Raw genomic sequence first — 18294 nt, 5'->3', positions numbered from 1 at the left:
GCAGCCGCTTTGGGAAACGGTTTGACAATTCTTCCAAAAGGAACGTTGTATTATCATATGATCCAGCAACCCGTACCTAGGTATATACTCAAGCAATTGAAAAGGTATGGCCATCCAACACCTTGTACATGAATGTTTGTAGCAGCATTCATAATAACCAAAAAATGTAAACAATGCAAATGTCCATCAAGTGATGAATAGATTTTTAAAATGTTATAGTCAATAGATGAGTGGATAAACAAAATGTGGTATATACATACATACCATGGAATATTATCCAGCCTTAAAAAGGAAGGAACTCTTGAGCCAGCCCTGATGGCCTGGTGGTTACAGTTCAGTGTGTTCTGCTTCTGGTTTGGTTCCTGGTTACGGAACTACACCACCCATATGTCAGTAGCCATGCTGTAGTGGCAGCTCACATAGAAGAACTAGAAGAACTTACATCTAGGATATACAGCCATGCACTGATGCTTTGGGGAGAAGAAAAGAAAGAGGAAGATTGGCTTTGAGATGGCTAACAGATGTTAGCCCAGGGTGGATCTTTCTCTAAAAGAATAAAGGAAGGAAATCCTGTCACATGCGACAACATGGGTGAACTGACGACAAATAAGCCAGTCACAAATATTGTGTGATTCCGCTTATATGAGATATCTAAAATAGGTAAAGTCATAAAAAGAGAAAGTAGAATGATGGTTATCAGGATCTAGAGGGAGGGAAAAGTGGTGACTTTTTTAATAGGTATAAAGTTTCAGTTTTGCAAGATAGAAAGTTCTGGAGATCTATTGCACAATAATGTGAATGTACTTAATGCTAATGAACTTTATGCTTAAAAGTGGTTAAAACAGGGAGTTCTCGTCAAGATGGCACCGTGAGCAGACATTGAACTCGCCTCCTCCCACAAACACAACCAGGTTACAACAATTTTAGGAAGAATCACCCTGGATTGAAAACTGAAAACTGGATAAAAAGAACCCCCACAATAAGGGACAGTCCTGACGAAAGCAGAAGAGGCAGTAACTCCGGCCAGAGAGGAAAAAAGCCACCTTTGGGAGCAGCAGAGCTTCTCAGCTGGCCAGGCGGGAGCCAACCTAAGGATATCCAGATAGCATCTCAAGACGCCTAAGAGTCTTGCACTACTATACATCAGAAGGCGGATGGACTTCCCCCCGGGAGGAGGTGGAAATAGGTGAAAACTCCCTGACCCCCGACCCCAGGACAGCCTAGTTCCTGTAGGAGGCTCTCTTCCAGAGGACTCCCCCATAGCATCGCCACACACCAAGGGCGGGAGTGTGCAGTCACCAGCGGAGCGACGGTGGAAACAGGTGACAACAGCCCTACTCAAGCCCCCCGCGATTACACCTAAGCCCAGGGGGAATCCCCAGGGTCCCGCACACACCGGCAGGGAAGGCCTCCGCTTGCCATTAGCCGGGAGGCCCTGCCCAGAATCAAGAACAAAGGGAAGCTCCCAGCGGGCGGATTCCCCGGCACAGCACCAGACCCCAAGCTGCTGCTGGGCCCATGGTCTCCGGCGCACAGGTCGGTGCAGGGGGTGTCCGGACTTCCTGTGGACGTGCTTGGGGACACAGTTGGAGGTCCAGTGCCAGGCTCTGCGGCCCGCGGGGAGGCTCCGGGGTGCAGCACCTCCCTGGCAGGGAAAGCCTCTGCTCGCCATTAGCAGGGAGGCCATGCCCAGAATCCAGGACAAAGGGAAGCTCCTGGCAGGCAGATTCCCTGGCACAGCACCAGACCGCAAGCTGCTGCTGGGCCCACGGTCTCCGGCACATGGGTCGGTGCAGGGGGCACCCAGACTTCCCGTGGACATGCTTGGGGACAGGGTTGGAGCTCCAGCGCCCAGCTCTGTGGCTCGGGGGGAGGCTCCAGGGTCCCACACCCCCCCAGCAGGGAAAGCACTTGCTCGCCATTAGCTGGGAGGCCCCACCCAGAATCCAGGACAAAGGGAAGCTCCTGGTTGGCAGATTCCCTGGCACTGCACCAGACCACCAGCTGCCGCTGGGCCCACGGTCTCTGGAGCATGGGTTGGTGCAGGGGGTGCCCGGACTTCCTGTGGACGTGCTTGGGGACTGGGTGGAGCTCCAACACCTGGCTCTGCGGCCCAGGGGGACGCTCCAGGGTCCCGCACCCCCCCCAGCAGGGAGGGCCTCTGCTCACCATTGGCAGGGAGGCCCCGCCCAGTGTTTGGAACACGAGGAAGCTCCCTAGAGCAGAATTCCCCACAAGGCAGCAGCTTACAAGCCACCACCAGGCCCACAGATTCTGGCCGTGTCCCAGAAGAGGCAAGGGGCTCCCAGAGATCCTGTGAGAGTGGAGTGGGGCAGAGTGGAGCTCCAGTGAAATGGCTACATAGCCCAGGGGGGAACTCCAGGTTCCTACAACAGCCTCAGTGAAAGCCTCTGCACAGCACTAGTGGAGAGGTCCCAACTGGTAATCCCAAGGCGGGAAGGCCCTGGGGCAAAAGTAGCACAGCTAGGTGAGCTAATGACAGACTGCAGAAGATACCCATAGCTCTACTATAGTGGACAAGTGTGATCTTGTGGGCTCTATTAGGGACAAAGTGGTGATTATAGGTGATCCTGCTCCTGGCTGCTGGTAAAGCCCACAACACTGCTGCAGACCACAAGGAGGGAGTGCATCTAAGTGGGCTGAAACAGTAGGCATCAGCAGCCTGAGACCCCCTTGCGATTGCCCCCACAACCAACAAGGGACCCCACAGGACCACTGTGAGTATGAGGAGGGGTCCAGGTCCAGTCAGTAACAGCTGACAGGGTTCCGGGTTGGTGCAGTCTAAACAGCTCCCCCCCCCCCCCCCACACCAGTCGCAACAAGTGGAAGCTGCGACTAAACTCTATCTCTATGCGGAGGCACAAATCCACGCCATCAAGCGGTATGAAAAAATATATTAAATCTCCAGAACAGAGGAAAATGATAAGCACCCAGAAAACAATCCCAAAGACAATGAAATCTATAAGCTAAATGACGATGATTTCAAAACTGCCATTATTAAAAAACTCAATGAGTTAAAAGAGAATTCAGATAGACAACTCAATGAGTTCAGGAGCTATGTCACAAAAGAGCTTGACACTATAAAGAAGAACCAATTAGAAATACTGGAGATGAAGAACACAATGGAGGAGATTAAGAAAAATCTGGACTCTCTGAACAGTAGGGTCGATAATATGGAGGACAGAATTAGCAATTTGGAGGATAGGAATATAGAAAAGCTGCAGACAGAGGAGGAGAGAGAACTAAGACTAAAAAGAAATGAAGAAACTCTCTGAGAATTATCCGACTCAATTAGGAGATGCAACATAAGGATTATAGGTATACCAGAGGGAGAAGAGAAGGAGAAGGGGGCAGAAGGCCTGTTCAAAGAAATAATAGCTGAGAACTTTCCAAACTTGGGAAGAGAGATGGAACTTCATGTGACAGAAGCCAATAGATCTCCAAACTTTATTAACGCAAGAAGACCAACCCCAAGGCATATAGTAGTGAAACTAGCAAAAGTCAACGACAAAGAGAAAATACTAAGGGCAGCCAGGCAGAAGAAAATAACTTACAAAGGAAACCCCATAAGGCTATCAGCAGATTTCTCAGGAGAGACCTTACAGGCTAGAAGAGATTGGAATGAAATATTCAAAACTCTGAAGGACAAAAACCTGCAGCCAAGAATACTCTACCCAGTGAAAATATCCTTCAAATACAATGGAGAAATAAAAACTTTCCAAGATAAACAAAAGTTAAGGGAGTTCATCGCCACAAAACCTCCTCTTCAAGAAATGCTCAGGAAGAACCTCATTCCTGAAAAATCGAAAAAAGGAAATGGGTTACAAAATCCAGAACAAAGGAGATAAGCAGAAGGAAAATAACACAAAGTAACAGCTCTCCATCAGGACAAAATGCAAAAGAACCAGAAAACAAGTGATAAAATGGCAACAGTAAGCCCCCACCTTTCAATAATCACTCTAAAAGTGAATGGATTGAACTCTCCAATCAAAAGGCACAGAGTGGCAGGATGGATCAAAGAACAAGATCCAACAATACGCTGCCTCCAGAAAACACACCTCAGCGCCAATGACAAACACAGACTCAAAGTGAAGGGATGGAAGACAATACTCCCAGCTAATAATGAACAAAAGAAAGCAGGTGTTCCCATACTTATATCAGACAAAGTAGACTTCAAAGCAAAACAGATAAAGAAAGACAAAGAGGGGCAGTATATAATGATAAAAGGGATGCTCCACCAAGATGACATAACCCTTATAAATATATACGCCCCTAACACAGGAGCACCAAAATTCGTAAAGAAACTATTAACAAAACTAAAAGGAGACATCAACAGCAATACAATAATAGTAGGGGACCTCAACACCCCATTAACACCAATGGACAGATCATCCAGACAGAAAATCAACAAGGAAATTATAGAATTAAATGAAAAATTAGATCAGATGGACCTAATAGATATATCTAGGACACTTCATCCAAAAACAGCAGGTTACACATTCTTCTCAAGCATGCATGGAACATTCTCAAGGATAGACCATATCTTGGGAAACAAAGCATGCATCAATAAGTTCAAGAGGGTTGAAATAATATCAAGCATCTTTTCTGATCATAATGCTATGAAACTAGAAATCAACTACAAGAATAAACCTGGGAAAGGGCCAAAAATGTGGAGACTAAACAACATGCTACTGAACAAACAATGGATTATTGAAGAAATTAAAGAAGAAATCAAACATTATCTGGAGACAAATGAAAATGAAAACACACCATACCAAATTATTTGGGATGCAGCAAAGGCAGTCCTAAGAGGGAAATTCATTGCAATACAGGCTCACCTCAATAAGCAAGAAAAATCTTACATAAACAACCTCAAACGAAACCTAATGGAATTAGAAAAAGAAGAACAAACAAAGCCCAAAGTCAGTAGAAGGAGGGAAATAATAAAAATTAGAGCAGAAATAAATGATATCAAATCAAAAAAGACAGTAGAAAGGATCAATGAAACAAAGAGTTGGTTCTTCGAAAAAATTAACAAAATCGACAAACAGCCAGACTCACTAAAAAAAAAAAGAGAAGTCTCAGATAAATAAAATTAGAAACGAGAGAGGAGAAATCACAACAGATACCGAAGAAATACAAAGGATCATAAGAGAATACTATGAAAAACTATATGCCAACAAATTGAACAACCTAGAAGAAATGGATAAATTCCTAGACTCATACAACCTCCCCAAACTGAATCAGGAAGAAATAGAGAATCTGAATAGACCAATCACAAGTAAAGAAATAGAAAGAGTAATCAAAAACCTCCCCAAAAATAAGAGTCCAGGACCAGACAGCTTCTCTGGAGAATTCTACCAAACATTCAAAGAAGATTTAATACCTATCCTTCTCAAACTATTCCAGAAAATAGAGGAAGATGGAGCACTCCCTAATACATTCTATGAAGCCAACATCACCCTGATCCCCAAACCTGACAAGGACAACACAAAGAAGGAAAACTATAGGCCAATATCATGGATGAACATAGATGCAAAAATCCTCAACAAAATTTTGGCAAACTGAATACAGCAATATATCAAAAAGATTATACACCATGATCAAGTGGGATTTATACCAGGGACACAGGGATGGTTCAACATCTACAAGTCAATCAACGTGATTCACTACATTAACAAAATGAGAAACAAAAACCACATGATCATCTCAATAGATGCAGAGAAAGCATTCGACAAGATCCGACATCGATTTATGATAAAAACCCTCAATAAAATAGGTATAGAAGGAAAGTACCTCAACATAATAAAGGCCATATATGACAAACCCACAGCCAACATCATACTCAACAGACAAAAACTGAAACCCATCCATCTCAGAACAGGAACAAGACAAGGGTGCCCACTTTCACCACTCTTATTCAAAATAGTACTGGAGGTTTTGGCCAGAGCAATTCAGCAGGAAAAAGAAATAAAAGAAATCCAAATAGGCAATGAAGAAGTAAACTCTCGCTGTTTGCAGATGCCATGATCTTATATATAGAAAACCCCAAAGAATCCGTAGAAAAACTATTAGAAACAATCAACAACTACAGCAAAGTTGCAGGGTATAAAATCAACATACATAAATTAGTAGCATTTCTATATGCTAACAATGAACTAACAGAAAAAGATCTCAAGAACTCAATCCCATTCACGATCACAACAAAAAGAATAAAATACCTTGGGATAAATTTAACCAAGGAAGTGAAAGATCTATACAACGAAAACTGCAAGACCTTCTTGAAAGAAATCGATGACGACATAAAGAGATGGAAAGACATTCCATGCACATGGATTGGAAGAATAAACATAGTTAAAATGTCCATACTACCTAAAGCAATCTACAGATTCAACGCTATCCCAATCAGAATTCCAATGTCATTCTTTACAGAAATTGAACAAAGAATCCTAAAATTCATATGTGGCAACAAAAGACCCCGAATTGCTAAAGCAATCCTGAGAAAGAAGAACAAAGCTGGAGGCATCACAATCCCTGACTTCAAAACATACTACAAAGCTACAGTAATCAAAACAGCATGGTACTGGTACAAAAACAGATGCACAGATCAATGGAACAGAATTGAAAGCCCAGAAATAAAACCACACATCTATGGACAGCTAATCTTTGACAAAGGAGCTGAGGGCCTACAATGGAGGAAAGAAAGTCTCTTCAACAGATGGTGCTGGGAAAACTGGACAGCCACATGTGAAAGAATGAAAATCAACCATTCTTTTTCACCATTTACTAAAATAAACTCAAAATGGATCAAAGACTAAAGATTAGGCCTGAAACAATAAGTCTTCTAGAAGAGAATATCGGCAGTACACTCTTTGACATCAGCTTCAAAACAATCTTTTCGGACACCATAACCCCTCACATGAGGGAAACAACAGAAAGAATAAACAAATGGGACTTCACCAGACTAAAGAGCTTCTTCAAGGCAAGGGAAAACAGGATTGAAACAAAAAAACAGCCCACTAATTGGGAAAAAATATTCACAAGTTATTTATCTGACAAAGGGTTAATCTCCATAATATACAAAGAACTCACTCAACTCAACAATAAAAAATCAAATAACCCAATTACAAAATGGGCAGGGGACATGAACAGACATTTCTCCAAAGAAGATATACGGATGGCCAATAGACACATGAAAAGATGCTCATCATCACTAATCATCAGGGAAATGCAAATCACAACTACACTAAGATATCACCTTACACCTGTTAGAATGGCAAAAATATCCAAAACCAAGAGTGACAAATGTTGGAGAGGCTGTGGAGAAAAGGGAACCCTCATACAGTGTTGGTGGGAATGCAAACTGGTGCAGCCACTATGGAAAACACTATGGAGATTCCTCAAAAAGTTAAGAATAGAAATACCTTATGACCCAGCCATCCCACTACTGGGTATCTATCCTAAGAACCTGAAATCAGCAATTCCAAAAGTTCCATGCACCCCTATGTTCATCGCAACATTATTCACAATAGCCAAGTCATGGAACCAACCTAAGTGCCCAGCAACTGATGATTGGATAAAGAAGATGTGGTATATATATATACAATGGAATACTACTCAGCCATAAAAATGGACAAAGTTGTCCCATTCACAACAGCATGGATAGACCTTGAGGGTATTATCTTGAGTGAAATAAGCCAGACAGAGAAAGACAAACTCTGTATGACTCCACTCATAGGTGGTAGATAACATATGGACAAAGAGAACTGATCGGTGGTTGCCAGTGGAAAGGGGGGTGGGGGGAGGGCACTAGGGGTGAAGTGGTGTACCTACAACCTGACTAATAATGATGTACAACTGTAATTTCACAAGGATGTTAACTTTCATAACCTTAATAAAAAAAATAATGAGATACCTAGGAATAAATTTTCATAAAAGATTTTTAAGACCTTAAAAACATGGTTAAAACGGTAAATGTGATATGTTTTTTACCACAATTTTAAAAAATTAAAAGTGAAAAAAAATGTGATAGATCCATACAATGGAGTATTATTTGATAATAAAAAGGTCTGAAGTACTGATACATGTCTATGACTTGGCTGAACCCTGAAAACATTCTGCTAAGTGAAGGAAGCCAGACACAAAAGGCCACATATTATATGATCCCATTATGGGAAATGTCCAGAATAGGCAAATCCACAGAGCTAGAAGGTAGATTAGTGGTTGCCAGGGGCAGGAGAGAGGGAGTGATGGGGAGTGAATGCAATGAGGATGAGGTTTTTTTGGGGGCGATGAAAATGTTCTGGAATTAGATAGTGGTAATGGTTGCACAACTCTTACTATTCTAAAATCCACGGAACTGTACACTTCAAAAGGGTGAATTTTGGGGCTGGCCCCGTGGCCGAGTGGTTAAGTTCGCGCGCTCCGCTGCAGGCAGCCCAGTGTTTCGTTGGTTCGAATCCTGGGTGTGGACATGGCACTGCTCATCAGACCACACTGAGGCAGTGGCCCACATGCCACAACTAGAAGGACCCACAACGAAGAAGATACAACTATGTACCGGGGGGCTTTGGGGAGAAAAAGGAAAAAATAAAATCTTTAAAAAAAAAAAAGGGTGAATTTTATGGTAAATGAATTATATGTCAATAAAGCTGTTTTTAAAAAGAATACATGTGGGGTTAATAATTTTAAGACCATTTTATGACAGAGATTGAAGGAGAATAGCTGTGAAACTCAGAAACAATAGAAACAGGAATACTGGGATAGGAACAGCTGGAATAGAAACAGGAATACTGGGATAGGAACAGCTGGAATAGAAACAGGAATACTGGGATAGGAACAGCTGGAATAGAAACAGGAATACTGGGATAGGAACAGCTGGAATAGAAACAGGAATACTGGGATAGGAACAGCTGGAATAGAAACAGGAATACTGGGATAGGAACAGCTGGAATAGAAACAGGAATACTGGAAGAGGAATAGCTGGAATAGAAACAGGAATACCTAGCCTTCCAGGAAAATTATCCTCCAATTTCCTCATTGTTTATAAATTACCTTGTTTTACAGTCTGGTCTTTTGTATATGCTGTATTTTTTTGAATTAGCCTCCTATGGTTTCGTGTGTGTGTGTGTGTGCTCTCGGCTTTATTGAGGTATAATAGACATAAAACATTGTGTAAGTTTAAGGTATACAACACAATGATTTGATATATGAATGTATTGTGAAATGATTTCCACAATAAAGCCTCCTATTATTTCTTGACTACCTTATTTCAGTTTTACTCACTCACTCTCCTCCACTTACCTTCTTTTTCTCATATGTAATCCACTTCTGTATTAACTCTACACAAACCCACCTTTTCTTGTGAATACAAATATAAATCTTGTGAGTGTATAAGCATAATTTTGTCTGTTGATGTTTTGTGCTCGCATATGTCTAGATATATTTTTGTGTATGGAGGTGTGGACAAGTATGGCTCAAGATATCAGTGTATCAATGCTTGAATTTCATGTCAATTATTTGGATGGGAACATTGTAAGGCTAAAACTTGACAGGAAGAATTGTGTTTTTATGAGTGGCAGACATCATTAGTGTGCCAGTGCCTTAGTAGGCGCTCCAAAGGCTATTTTTTTTTCTTGTCGTGCTGTAAGAATTTGCAACAAGCTGAGCCCAGGTAGAGAGTGGTAGCGTGGCCTAGCATTACAAAGAGGTAGGATTCCGATAGGCAGAGTTAAGTTGTATGCCTAATTCTGTGCTTTAATTTTTTTAAAAAAGAAAAAGCAGTCCTCCTCAAACTCCATTAAAATTACAGTGAAGAGTTACAAAAAGAAGTCCATTTTAATATTCAAAGCAGGAGGGAGAGAAACCAGAGATTTCTATGATTTCTGAAAACAGAAAGCAGATGGAATAGCAACGACAGATAAGCCAGGACCGAAGGACCCACGAGGGCGGCTAAGGGGAGGGAGATGTCTGTCCAGGCAGAGCCTCAGAGGGCCCAAGCTTGGCGTGGGCACGTACGGGGAGCAGGAGTGAGCTGTCAGCAACAAAGGACGACTCCTTTCCCGTGACATTTATGCTCCATTTTAGTCACCTACCGCCAGAACCACACCTTGTCATCACCAAAACTGCCCCACAATGAAATCACTCATATGGTCAAATTACACTTCCAGAGATGACCCTGAACCTGGAGAATTTTATAGGGAAGATTTGTGTCAAATTTTTATAATGAGAAAAAAATGAAGATAATTGTCCAGTCTCAAAATTGTCCAAACACAGATTGATCAAATAAATTATGATCTATACACACAATGAAATTCTATGCATTCAATTAATGTTGCTATAATTACTGTTTAATTATTTAGATGAGTATAATCGGATCTACCCTGCATCATATAACAACATACATATACATATGTAACTATATGCATATACATATAAAATAGAGAAAGAGACTAACAGACTGAAAGAAATAAAAGAATAGGAAAATATGAAATCTTGAGTTGGAAAGCCCTTTTTAAGCATAGTCCCAAAGGCAGAAATCATTAAGAAAAATATTTATATAATTGACATGAAATATTTTAAAATGTATGAAGAAAATTTGGCAAAAAGGCAAATGATTAAGTGAGAGTAATAGTTGCAATGACCATGGCAGGTCAGTATCCTAAATATGTAACAAGTTCCCACAAATCAATTTTGAAAACATAAACACCCCCAGTCAAAGAAGAGGGCCAAAACACAAATGGGAAACTTATTGAAGAAAACATGTAAATAGCCAAAGAAATGTAAATTGAAACAAAAACTAAATACCAATTAAATATTTTTATAGATCTTTTTTCTTTTTTTTAGGAAGATTAGCCCTGAGCTAACTACTGCCAATCCTCCTCTTTTTGCTGAGGAAGACTGGCCCTGAGCTAACATCCATGCCCATCTTCCTCTACTTTATATTTGGGACACCCACCACAGCATGGCTTTTGCCAAGCGACGCCATGTCTGCACCCAGGATCCGAACCGGCGAACCCCGGGCCGCCGAGAAGCAGAACGTGTGAACTTAACCTCTGTGCCACCGGGCCAGGCTGGCCCCTATAGATTTTTTTTTTTAAAGATGGTACCTAACTTGGCTGAAAGTGTAGAGAAATGGCACTTTCTGACCTCGTTGTGGGGAGTATGCATTTTACAGCCTCTCTGGAATGCAATGTGATCACAATCCAAAAACTTTAAAACAAACATGCCCTTTAGTCAGAAATTCTGATTCTAGGATTTTGTACTAAGGAAATAATGAAATGTGTTTAAAATTTCACCTACAAGAATATTTTCCACAGCATTACTTATAACATTGAAAAATTGAAATTCTGAATTTTCAACCTGAGGGATCTGGTTAAATACATAATAGCATATTCATATGATGGGCTACAACACGTCCATTAAAATTACGTTGCAGATAATCCCCTAGGAAAATGTCTGCACTGTACCATAAGGGGAAATACCTGGTTTAGAAGACTGTAAATAAAGGTGATCCCAATTCCGTGGGGGGAAATGCAAAGAAGAAAGATGGGAAGCGCCATGAGAGTAGAGATTTTGTCAGTTTCGTTTCTGCTGGAACTCTACCTGACACACAAAAGTACCTGACATAGTTCCTGAATGGATGATTCCACACCAAAACATTCACCAAGTTTATCACTAAGGAAGTATAGTGATTTTTATACTCTGCAATGGACACACGCTCATTTTGTCACCAGAATAGAATAATGAGCGTTGTTTTTAAAGCAGAGAATCATTTGGGGCAACACTTGAAGAAACGCACGTGCCTGTGTCTAAGTGGCTCGTTGGACACACAGTTTTGGCTCTCCTCAAGCATTTTTTACTGCAATGATTTTTTCCCCAGGACTGCATAGATCTAATTCACCCTAAACCTCCCAAATCAGAAATTCTTTCATTTGTTTGAAACGATTCTAGTGTCGGTGTGGCAGCAAGGGCAGAGGAAGAAAAGCAACAAAGAAGATAATAACAGACTGATTGTTTTTATGAAGGAAACGAAATTGATGCTATGAGAGAAAGTAACTGGAGGGGAGAGGACAGGGTGCTTTAGGTGGGGCCATCAGGAAAAGCTTCTCATAGGAACTGAGAGCTGAGCTGCACCTGAAGGGTGATGAGAAGTCAGGCCTGGGAACGGCCAGGAGAAATGAATTTCCGCTACTGGGAAGAGCAAATGCAAAAGCCCTGTGGTTGGATCACGCAGAGGGTGGAAGTAGTGCCGAGTGAACTTGGAAGAGGATATGTGGGTAGCTGGTCAGGCTTAGTAAAGAGTTTGGCTCCTGCGCTGAGTGAAAAGAGAAGCCACTGAGCTGCTTTAGGCAGAGGAACAACAAAGTCTGATTTATGTTCTTAAAAGTTCTCAGCACATTTCTTATTAAGAGTGTCGCTTTAAACTGCATCACAGAATCTTCCCCCAACATCTAAAAACAAAAACTTTAAAAACATCAAAAGTATACATACTTACCAAATATCCAATTAAGAGAGGCCACTACCTAATTCACTGTTCTTCAAATGCTGGTGGCCGGGGAAGTTTCCAGGAGAAAAGCAGAGGAACACAGCTGTATTTGTAAGATGACAAAGGCCTGGAATTCTCTCTACACCCCTTAAATCCAGACAGTGTTGCTCTATCTTTTTGAACTTCTAACCAGGAAGTAGAGGGAATGAGTAAAGGGTGCGGGGGTAAGGGGGCTGACTCTCGACAGAAGTGAAATTTCAGAGGTCAATTCAGAATTGAGAGCTGGATCCAAGTGCTGGTGTCTTCTAACATCATTGGTCAGGCCAGGGAGGAGACAGCAGTGGGGACTGAGAAGGAACAGCCAGAGGAGAAGCAGGAAGAGAATACAGTATTATGGAAGCCAGAAGAGGAAAGTAGCACAAGAAGGATGGGGTTGTCAGCTGTATCAGTTGCTGCTGCGTGACTGAGTAAAATTAAGACAAAGAAGTGTCCACTGGACTTGCCAAAACAGAGGTTGTTTGTAACTTGACAAGCAGTTTCAATGTCGTGGTAAGATTGAATTTCGTTGAAGATTTAGTGTCCAATAGATAAAAACAAACCAGTTAATCAGGAAAAAAAGACCAGAGATAATGGTTTCCCTTGGGACCTCTTAGACCCATCAAGTAAGATGGCACACAGCATCCTCAACAATATCTCTATGATAAACACAACAACAAGTTTCATAGACTTGCCCCCTAATATTGGACAGCAGAGAGATTGTAGAGGCTTTTCTTTGAGGGCTAGACTTGCTTTAAGAAGTCATCTTGTCATGGCCATAATCTAAAAATATGAACTAAGATAAGCATTTATCATCTACAGGAGCTGAAGGGAATATGAGAATATCAATTAACATTGAGCGAAAGGATTGCTGAGTAAAAGAGAGGACCCACGAAAGGTTAAAAAGCCTGAATTTGTACATTTCAGTAAAATTTATGAAGAGAGAAAAAGCAATGGTTGTAGGAAAAGCAATTTTCAATTGTGCGGATCTGGGCACCTAGGGCCCATTGTTTGTAGGTTTGGCGCAGTCGTTTTCAGTATAGAAGCTGAGCTCTGATAGTGACCTGCTCACTCCACAAGGAGCCTAGGTGCTCTGCAGACTTACTTGTGAGCCGGTTTGCAGACTACAGCCTCTTACATATCCGGGGAACAATATTCTATATTCTACTCTCTATTCACCTCGTTAACTAGTTAATAGAAAAAAATCACATTAGTAATTTAAAATTTTAAAAACCATTTTAAAAATTACACTGATTGTCTCACTATAGTCACAGTTAGCCTAGTAGTTAAGCGTGCAGCCTGTGAGGATGGACCAACCAGAGTCTTTACCTCTAAATAGCTCTGTAACCAGGGGCCAGTTAACCTCCCCAATCACCACCTCCCTCGTCTGTAAAACGGGTTAATAACAATGTGTGCTTCCCAGGGCTGTTGTGAAGAGTAATGTGACAGGGCCTGAGACTTTAGGAAGTACTGAAAATATGGCAGACAGCATGATGGTTTTAGAAGTCTTTCTTCCTGAAACCGGTGACTAGAGCAAAAAGCGTTATTACCCACATTCCTAATTTGAAGACCCTCCAGATGCGGGGCCAGTTGCTTTCCTGCCCAGTTTACACTACAGCTCCTTCCCTCCCCCATAAAAAAGTGGATTTGGAGTGAGGGGTCTGTTTAGGGAGTGCAATGTTTGTGAATGTTCCAGTGGTTCCTCGTCCCAAAGATGAGAGAGAGAAGCCCCAGAAAGGCTGGAAAGTGTGAGGGTGTGTATAGGACTGACATCTTGTAGCCCAGTTAGAAATCGCATTAGGCACCAAGCTTGTTAACTTGCCTTGGAACAACTACAGAGAAGGAAAAGCATTGGAGGGGATGGTGCAGTGGCCTAGCCAAGCAAAGGCGGCATGCGCAGCCCCTTTAGCTCCAGATTTCTAAGAGGTACTGAGGGTGGATCTGGCAATCCTGGAGTGTAGGTGAGATTGGAGGATACAGACTGGCTGCAAACCAATGAAGGGGCAGAGCACCCCCTGGTGCTTAGGGGAGCTGGTTGGGGTTCTGCGAGAACTCTCATCAGCCACATCTATACAGCACCCCCGTCTACGCTGAGGCTGCTCGCGGTGAGCCAGATGGTGGAGAGTGGTGATGATGACTAACAGAAAGGACAGCAGCCTCTCCCAGGTCACATCAGATGACGTCGCTTCACTCCAGAGGGGCGTATACAGGGAGTTGGGAGGGGGATTATTGGAGAGAAGACCTCCCTCCTTCTCCCTCAAACTCCCAAACCACTGGAGTCCCAAGTCTAAACTGTAGTGATAGGAAGAAAAATCTGGGTCTTTCCAACTGAACTGAGATTTTTAGTAATGAGAATTTACTGATGAGTTTTGGAATTGGGTTAAGATGTGGTTAAGGGAGCCACCTAGCCAGAGGGAAAGGAAAGATTAACAGAACACAGTTAGAAAGCGATTACTGGAAAATCAATCAATCATATTATACATTAAGGACCTGAAATTCCTCATGTGATCAGCTGCAGTTATTGTCTGAAAATTAATCTTCCTTTTCCTGGCTAGTCTCTTGTTTCTTGTTATTGGGTTTTGTGTTCATTTTACCTATTTTGAAAAGATTCGTGTTTATCTTCTCCCCACATCATTCTAGTAATAGAAAATAAAATGCCTAAGACATGAATGGAAACTCTGCTCGTTTGCTTCCTTAGTACTTTATCACAAAGATTTCCATATGTGGCACATGTTTTTAATAACTTGCATGTTTCTCTTTTTTATGATTGTGATATAGATCCTTTGTAAACAAAGAAACTACCAAAAAAATGGAAAAAATGTCATTCATATCACATCATCCAGCTATAACCCTGTTATTTATTTTATATTCGTCCTAACTCTTTAACTCACATATATATGTATATCCTTTTAAAAAAATTAAAATGTGTCAAATTATACAAACTCTTTTGTAATTTGCTTTTTTCATTTTTAGCACTTAGAAGAGTGCCTGACATATCATAAATTCTCAATAAATACTTGTTGAATAAATGAATGAATGTATTTCCATGTCATTAAATATTTTTCTGTGGCATCATTTTTCACAATTGCATAGAATTCCACTGTGTGAATTATGATGCTGTATCTAACCAGGCCCTGGAGAGCTGAGGAGGAAGAAGGCATGTGATGGACACAGATGCCCTGTGCAGGCCCCCGCAAGGTAGAACGTGCTGCCCGGCTGCTGAGGGTACTGGCAGCTCCAGCCCCATTGTCAGCCCCCTTCCGGGATTGCCTCAGCTACAGGGAGCTGCCTTCCCAGGGCGACCCATATCTAAGGCCTGACCGCAGAGGGGCCCACTGCAGAACAACTGAGGCAGGCCGTCTTCCTCAGAGTTTCCTGGGGCTAGAAGGAGGGAATTGCCCAAGGCTGTCTCCACTTCCTGGCAGCTCCACTTCTCCCTCTGCCCACACCTGTTTCTTCCGTCTCCTTCCCATGGATGTTGAATCCCTAATAAATGCACTGCCCACTAAACTCTGTCTCAGAGTCTGCTTCCTGAAGAGCCTCACCTGTGATAGAGCTGGTCCTGAACCATGAGGAACAACTGAGTCTATTGATTTAAGTACTCAGCAAATTCTAACAGTACGGCCGTCATCCATCGCTAACACCAGGCTAAATCAACTGTGGCGCACGCGCACCATGATATGCTACGCAGCCATTAAAAGAAATGTTGGTGCTGTACGTGCAAACACACTTACAAACACTCCCACTACAACCACCACAGCCAGAGGCATCTATCTGTAAGTCCTGGATAGTCCTTATTTTTTGAACCAAACAGCAACAAATAGTGAAATCATGAGGAAACGATCTTTCTAACAACTGTGAATTAGACACCAAACTCTGGCCTTCAAAATCTCTCTCCAGTTCTTCCTTCTATTTATTCAACTGATGGGTGAGACTTCTAATATTATTACCATGGAAATTTTATGCATTTTCTGAAATGTTTAGGGTAGAAGAAGCCCCTCCTCACCTGATTTTTATCTTAAAAAAAAAACTGTCCAAAATAAAAATTAAACCTCAAAAGAAATGTTGGTGCTGTGTGCGACACATGGCGACTCCAGAAGAAAGGCAGGAAGGGAAGGGTGGACCGGGACATCGTCAGATAAGTACTTGAGCCCTCTCTCTATGCCTGAATTTCTCCCAGTCTGTTTCCAGATCTCTTGCCCGTTTTTAGTCTTTGGACCCCCTCCAGTGTGAGCGTTACTTGGGCAATTACTTTCCCCGTAATGTAGCAGATGCAAGTTAACAGATACTGAAACTACACAAGACCTTAGACAGATAAACATGTACCAGCGTGACTTTGAGCAGTCAGGACAATAGAGAGGACTTTTAATGCACAAAAGCAGAACAAAGGATCAAATCACACTAATAAATCAAATCAGAACAAAAACGAAAGCCTCGAGTGTGTGTTCGAGGAAGCCCAGACGCAGAAGGAATCCAGAGGAGTGATGCGCTGAGCGGGGTCCCGGGCTTCCATCTGTCAGAATCACTCATTGCAGAGCAGCAGAAATCTACCAGCGGAGTTTCCTGTGACTTCCGGCCTCGGCGAGGCAGGTTCAGGCAGCCTCAGGCTCAGCCCATGGGAGAGGCCTCCCCCCAATCACAGACCCTTCCTGGTGCCAGAGCTTGGAAGAACTGCCGCAGGGTAGAAAAGGACCTCAGGGCAGCGCGGCTCGCAGAGCAGCCGGCCCGGTGCCAGGAGGAGGAGACGGCGCTGTGAGTAGATGGATGTCGCTGGGCAGGGAAGCCAACCGCACTCTCTATGGTGGGGTTGCTTTCCTGGGAGGGGTGCTAGGGGTCTGAAAGGGAAAGGAGAAGAAATGAATTTCCTGAGGCATAGTCTGTCATTTTTTGTACTTTAGAATATTGTGATTCTTTTACTTGAAACTGTACAAATTACTTTCTTAAACCCTCTGATATATTGTTCAGTTCTCAGAACTGAAATTAAAGTTCTACCGGGGGTGTTATTCCCCATCCCGATTCCAACCTCAAATTTCCTCACAGACCAGGAAAAATCCAAGAACCCTGGGAAAACCTGTATCTCCTGACTAAATCTGAGAGAGACTTCTGTGTGGATGCCCAGTTTCCTTGTGCAGTCAGAAAAGCAAAAGGAATTCTAAGGAAAGGGGTCATGTTCTTTCTTAATAATCAGTCTCTTAGCCTAGAAGAGAAAAAGTTCCCCGATGGCTTGTCAGAAACGGTTTGGTCCTGCCAACTCGTAATGGGATTTGTGAGGCAGTGAGTGTACTCACGTTTCTTCTCTGCAAACAGTTCTGCTTAATAAAATGTGTCAGTTGAAATAAGTCAACAAATTAGCTTTATCTACAAATGTTATTTTTACATAATTTATTTTTACTCTTTGCCAATTAGTTGATCCACCAGGATCCGAAGGTCCTAAATATATTTTTTGTTCTAATGACATTTCTACACATAATACAAATTTAGTTTCAAATAATGCTGGTATTATTTTATGTTTATAAGTTTAATGCCCCACTTATAACTAGCTTTGAAGATTTTTAAATTTTTATTAATTTTAATGTCTTCATTTAATTAAAGACAATGTTTATTGATCATTTCTTGCCTAAATAGAGTCGCTAAGCACCAGAAGAAAGAGCTCACTTAGATTTTATATATATACACGTTTCAGTTATATATATATATATATGTATATGTATGTATAACTTGAGTTATATAATTTTCAAAATTGTAAAGAA

General features: G+C 42.0%; 1 protein-coding gene across 1 annotated transcript in view; it reads left to right on the top strand.

Annotated features, from left to right (window-relative positions):
* Positions 1 to 16924: 16924 nt before the first annotated feature.
* UPK1B (uroplakin 1B) overlaps positions 16925 to 18294 on the top strand; it is a 28273-nt gene continuing 26903 nt past the window's right edge. Inside the window, exon 1 of the mRNA XM_001500783.7 lies at positions 16925 to 17296. Coding sequence (XP_001500833.5) covers positions 17160 to 17296 — 137 coding nt within the window. The 5' untranslated portion in view covers positions 16925 to 17159. The remainder of the gene's footprint in view (positions 17297 to 18294) is intronic.

The sequence above is a fragment of the Equus caballus genome, chromosome 19, assembly GCF_041296265.1.
Source record: "Equus caballus isolate H_3958 breed thoroughbred chromosome 19, TB-T2T, whole genome shotgun sequence".
In the NCBI taxonomy this organism is placed as follows: domain Eukaryota; kingdom Metazoa; phylum Chordata; class Mammalia; order Perissodactyla; family Equidae; genus Equus; species Equus caballus.
This window is presented reverse-complemented; position numbering and strand designations above follow the sequence as displayed.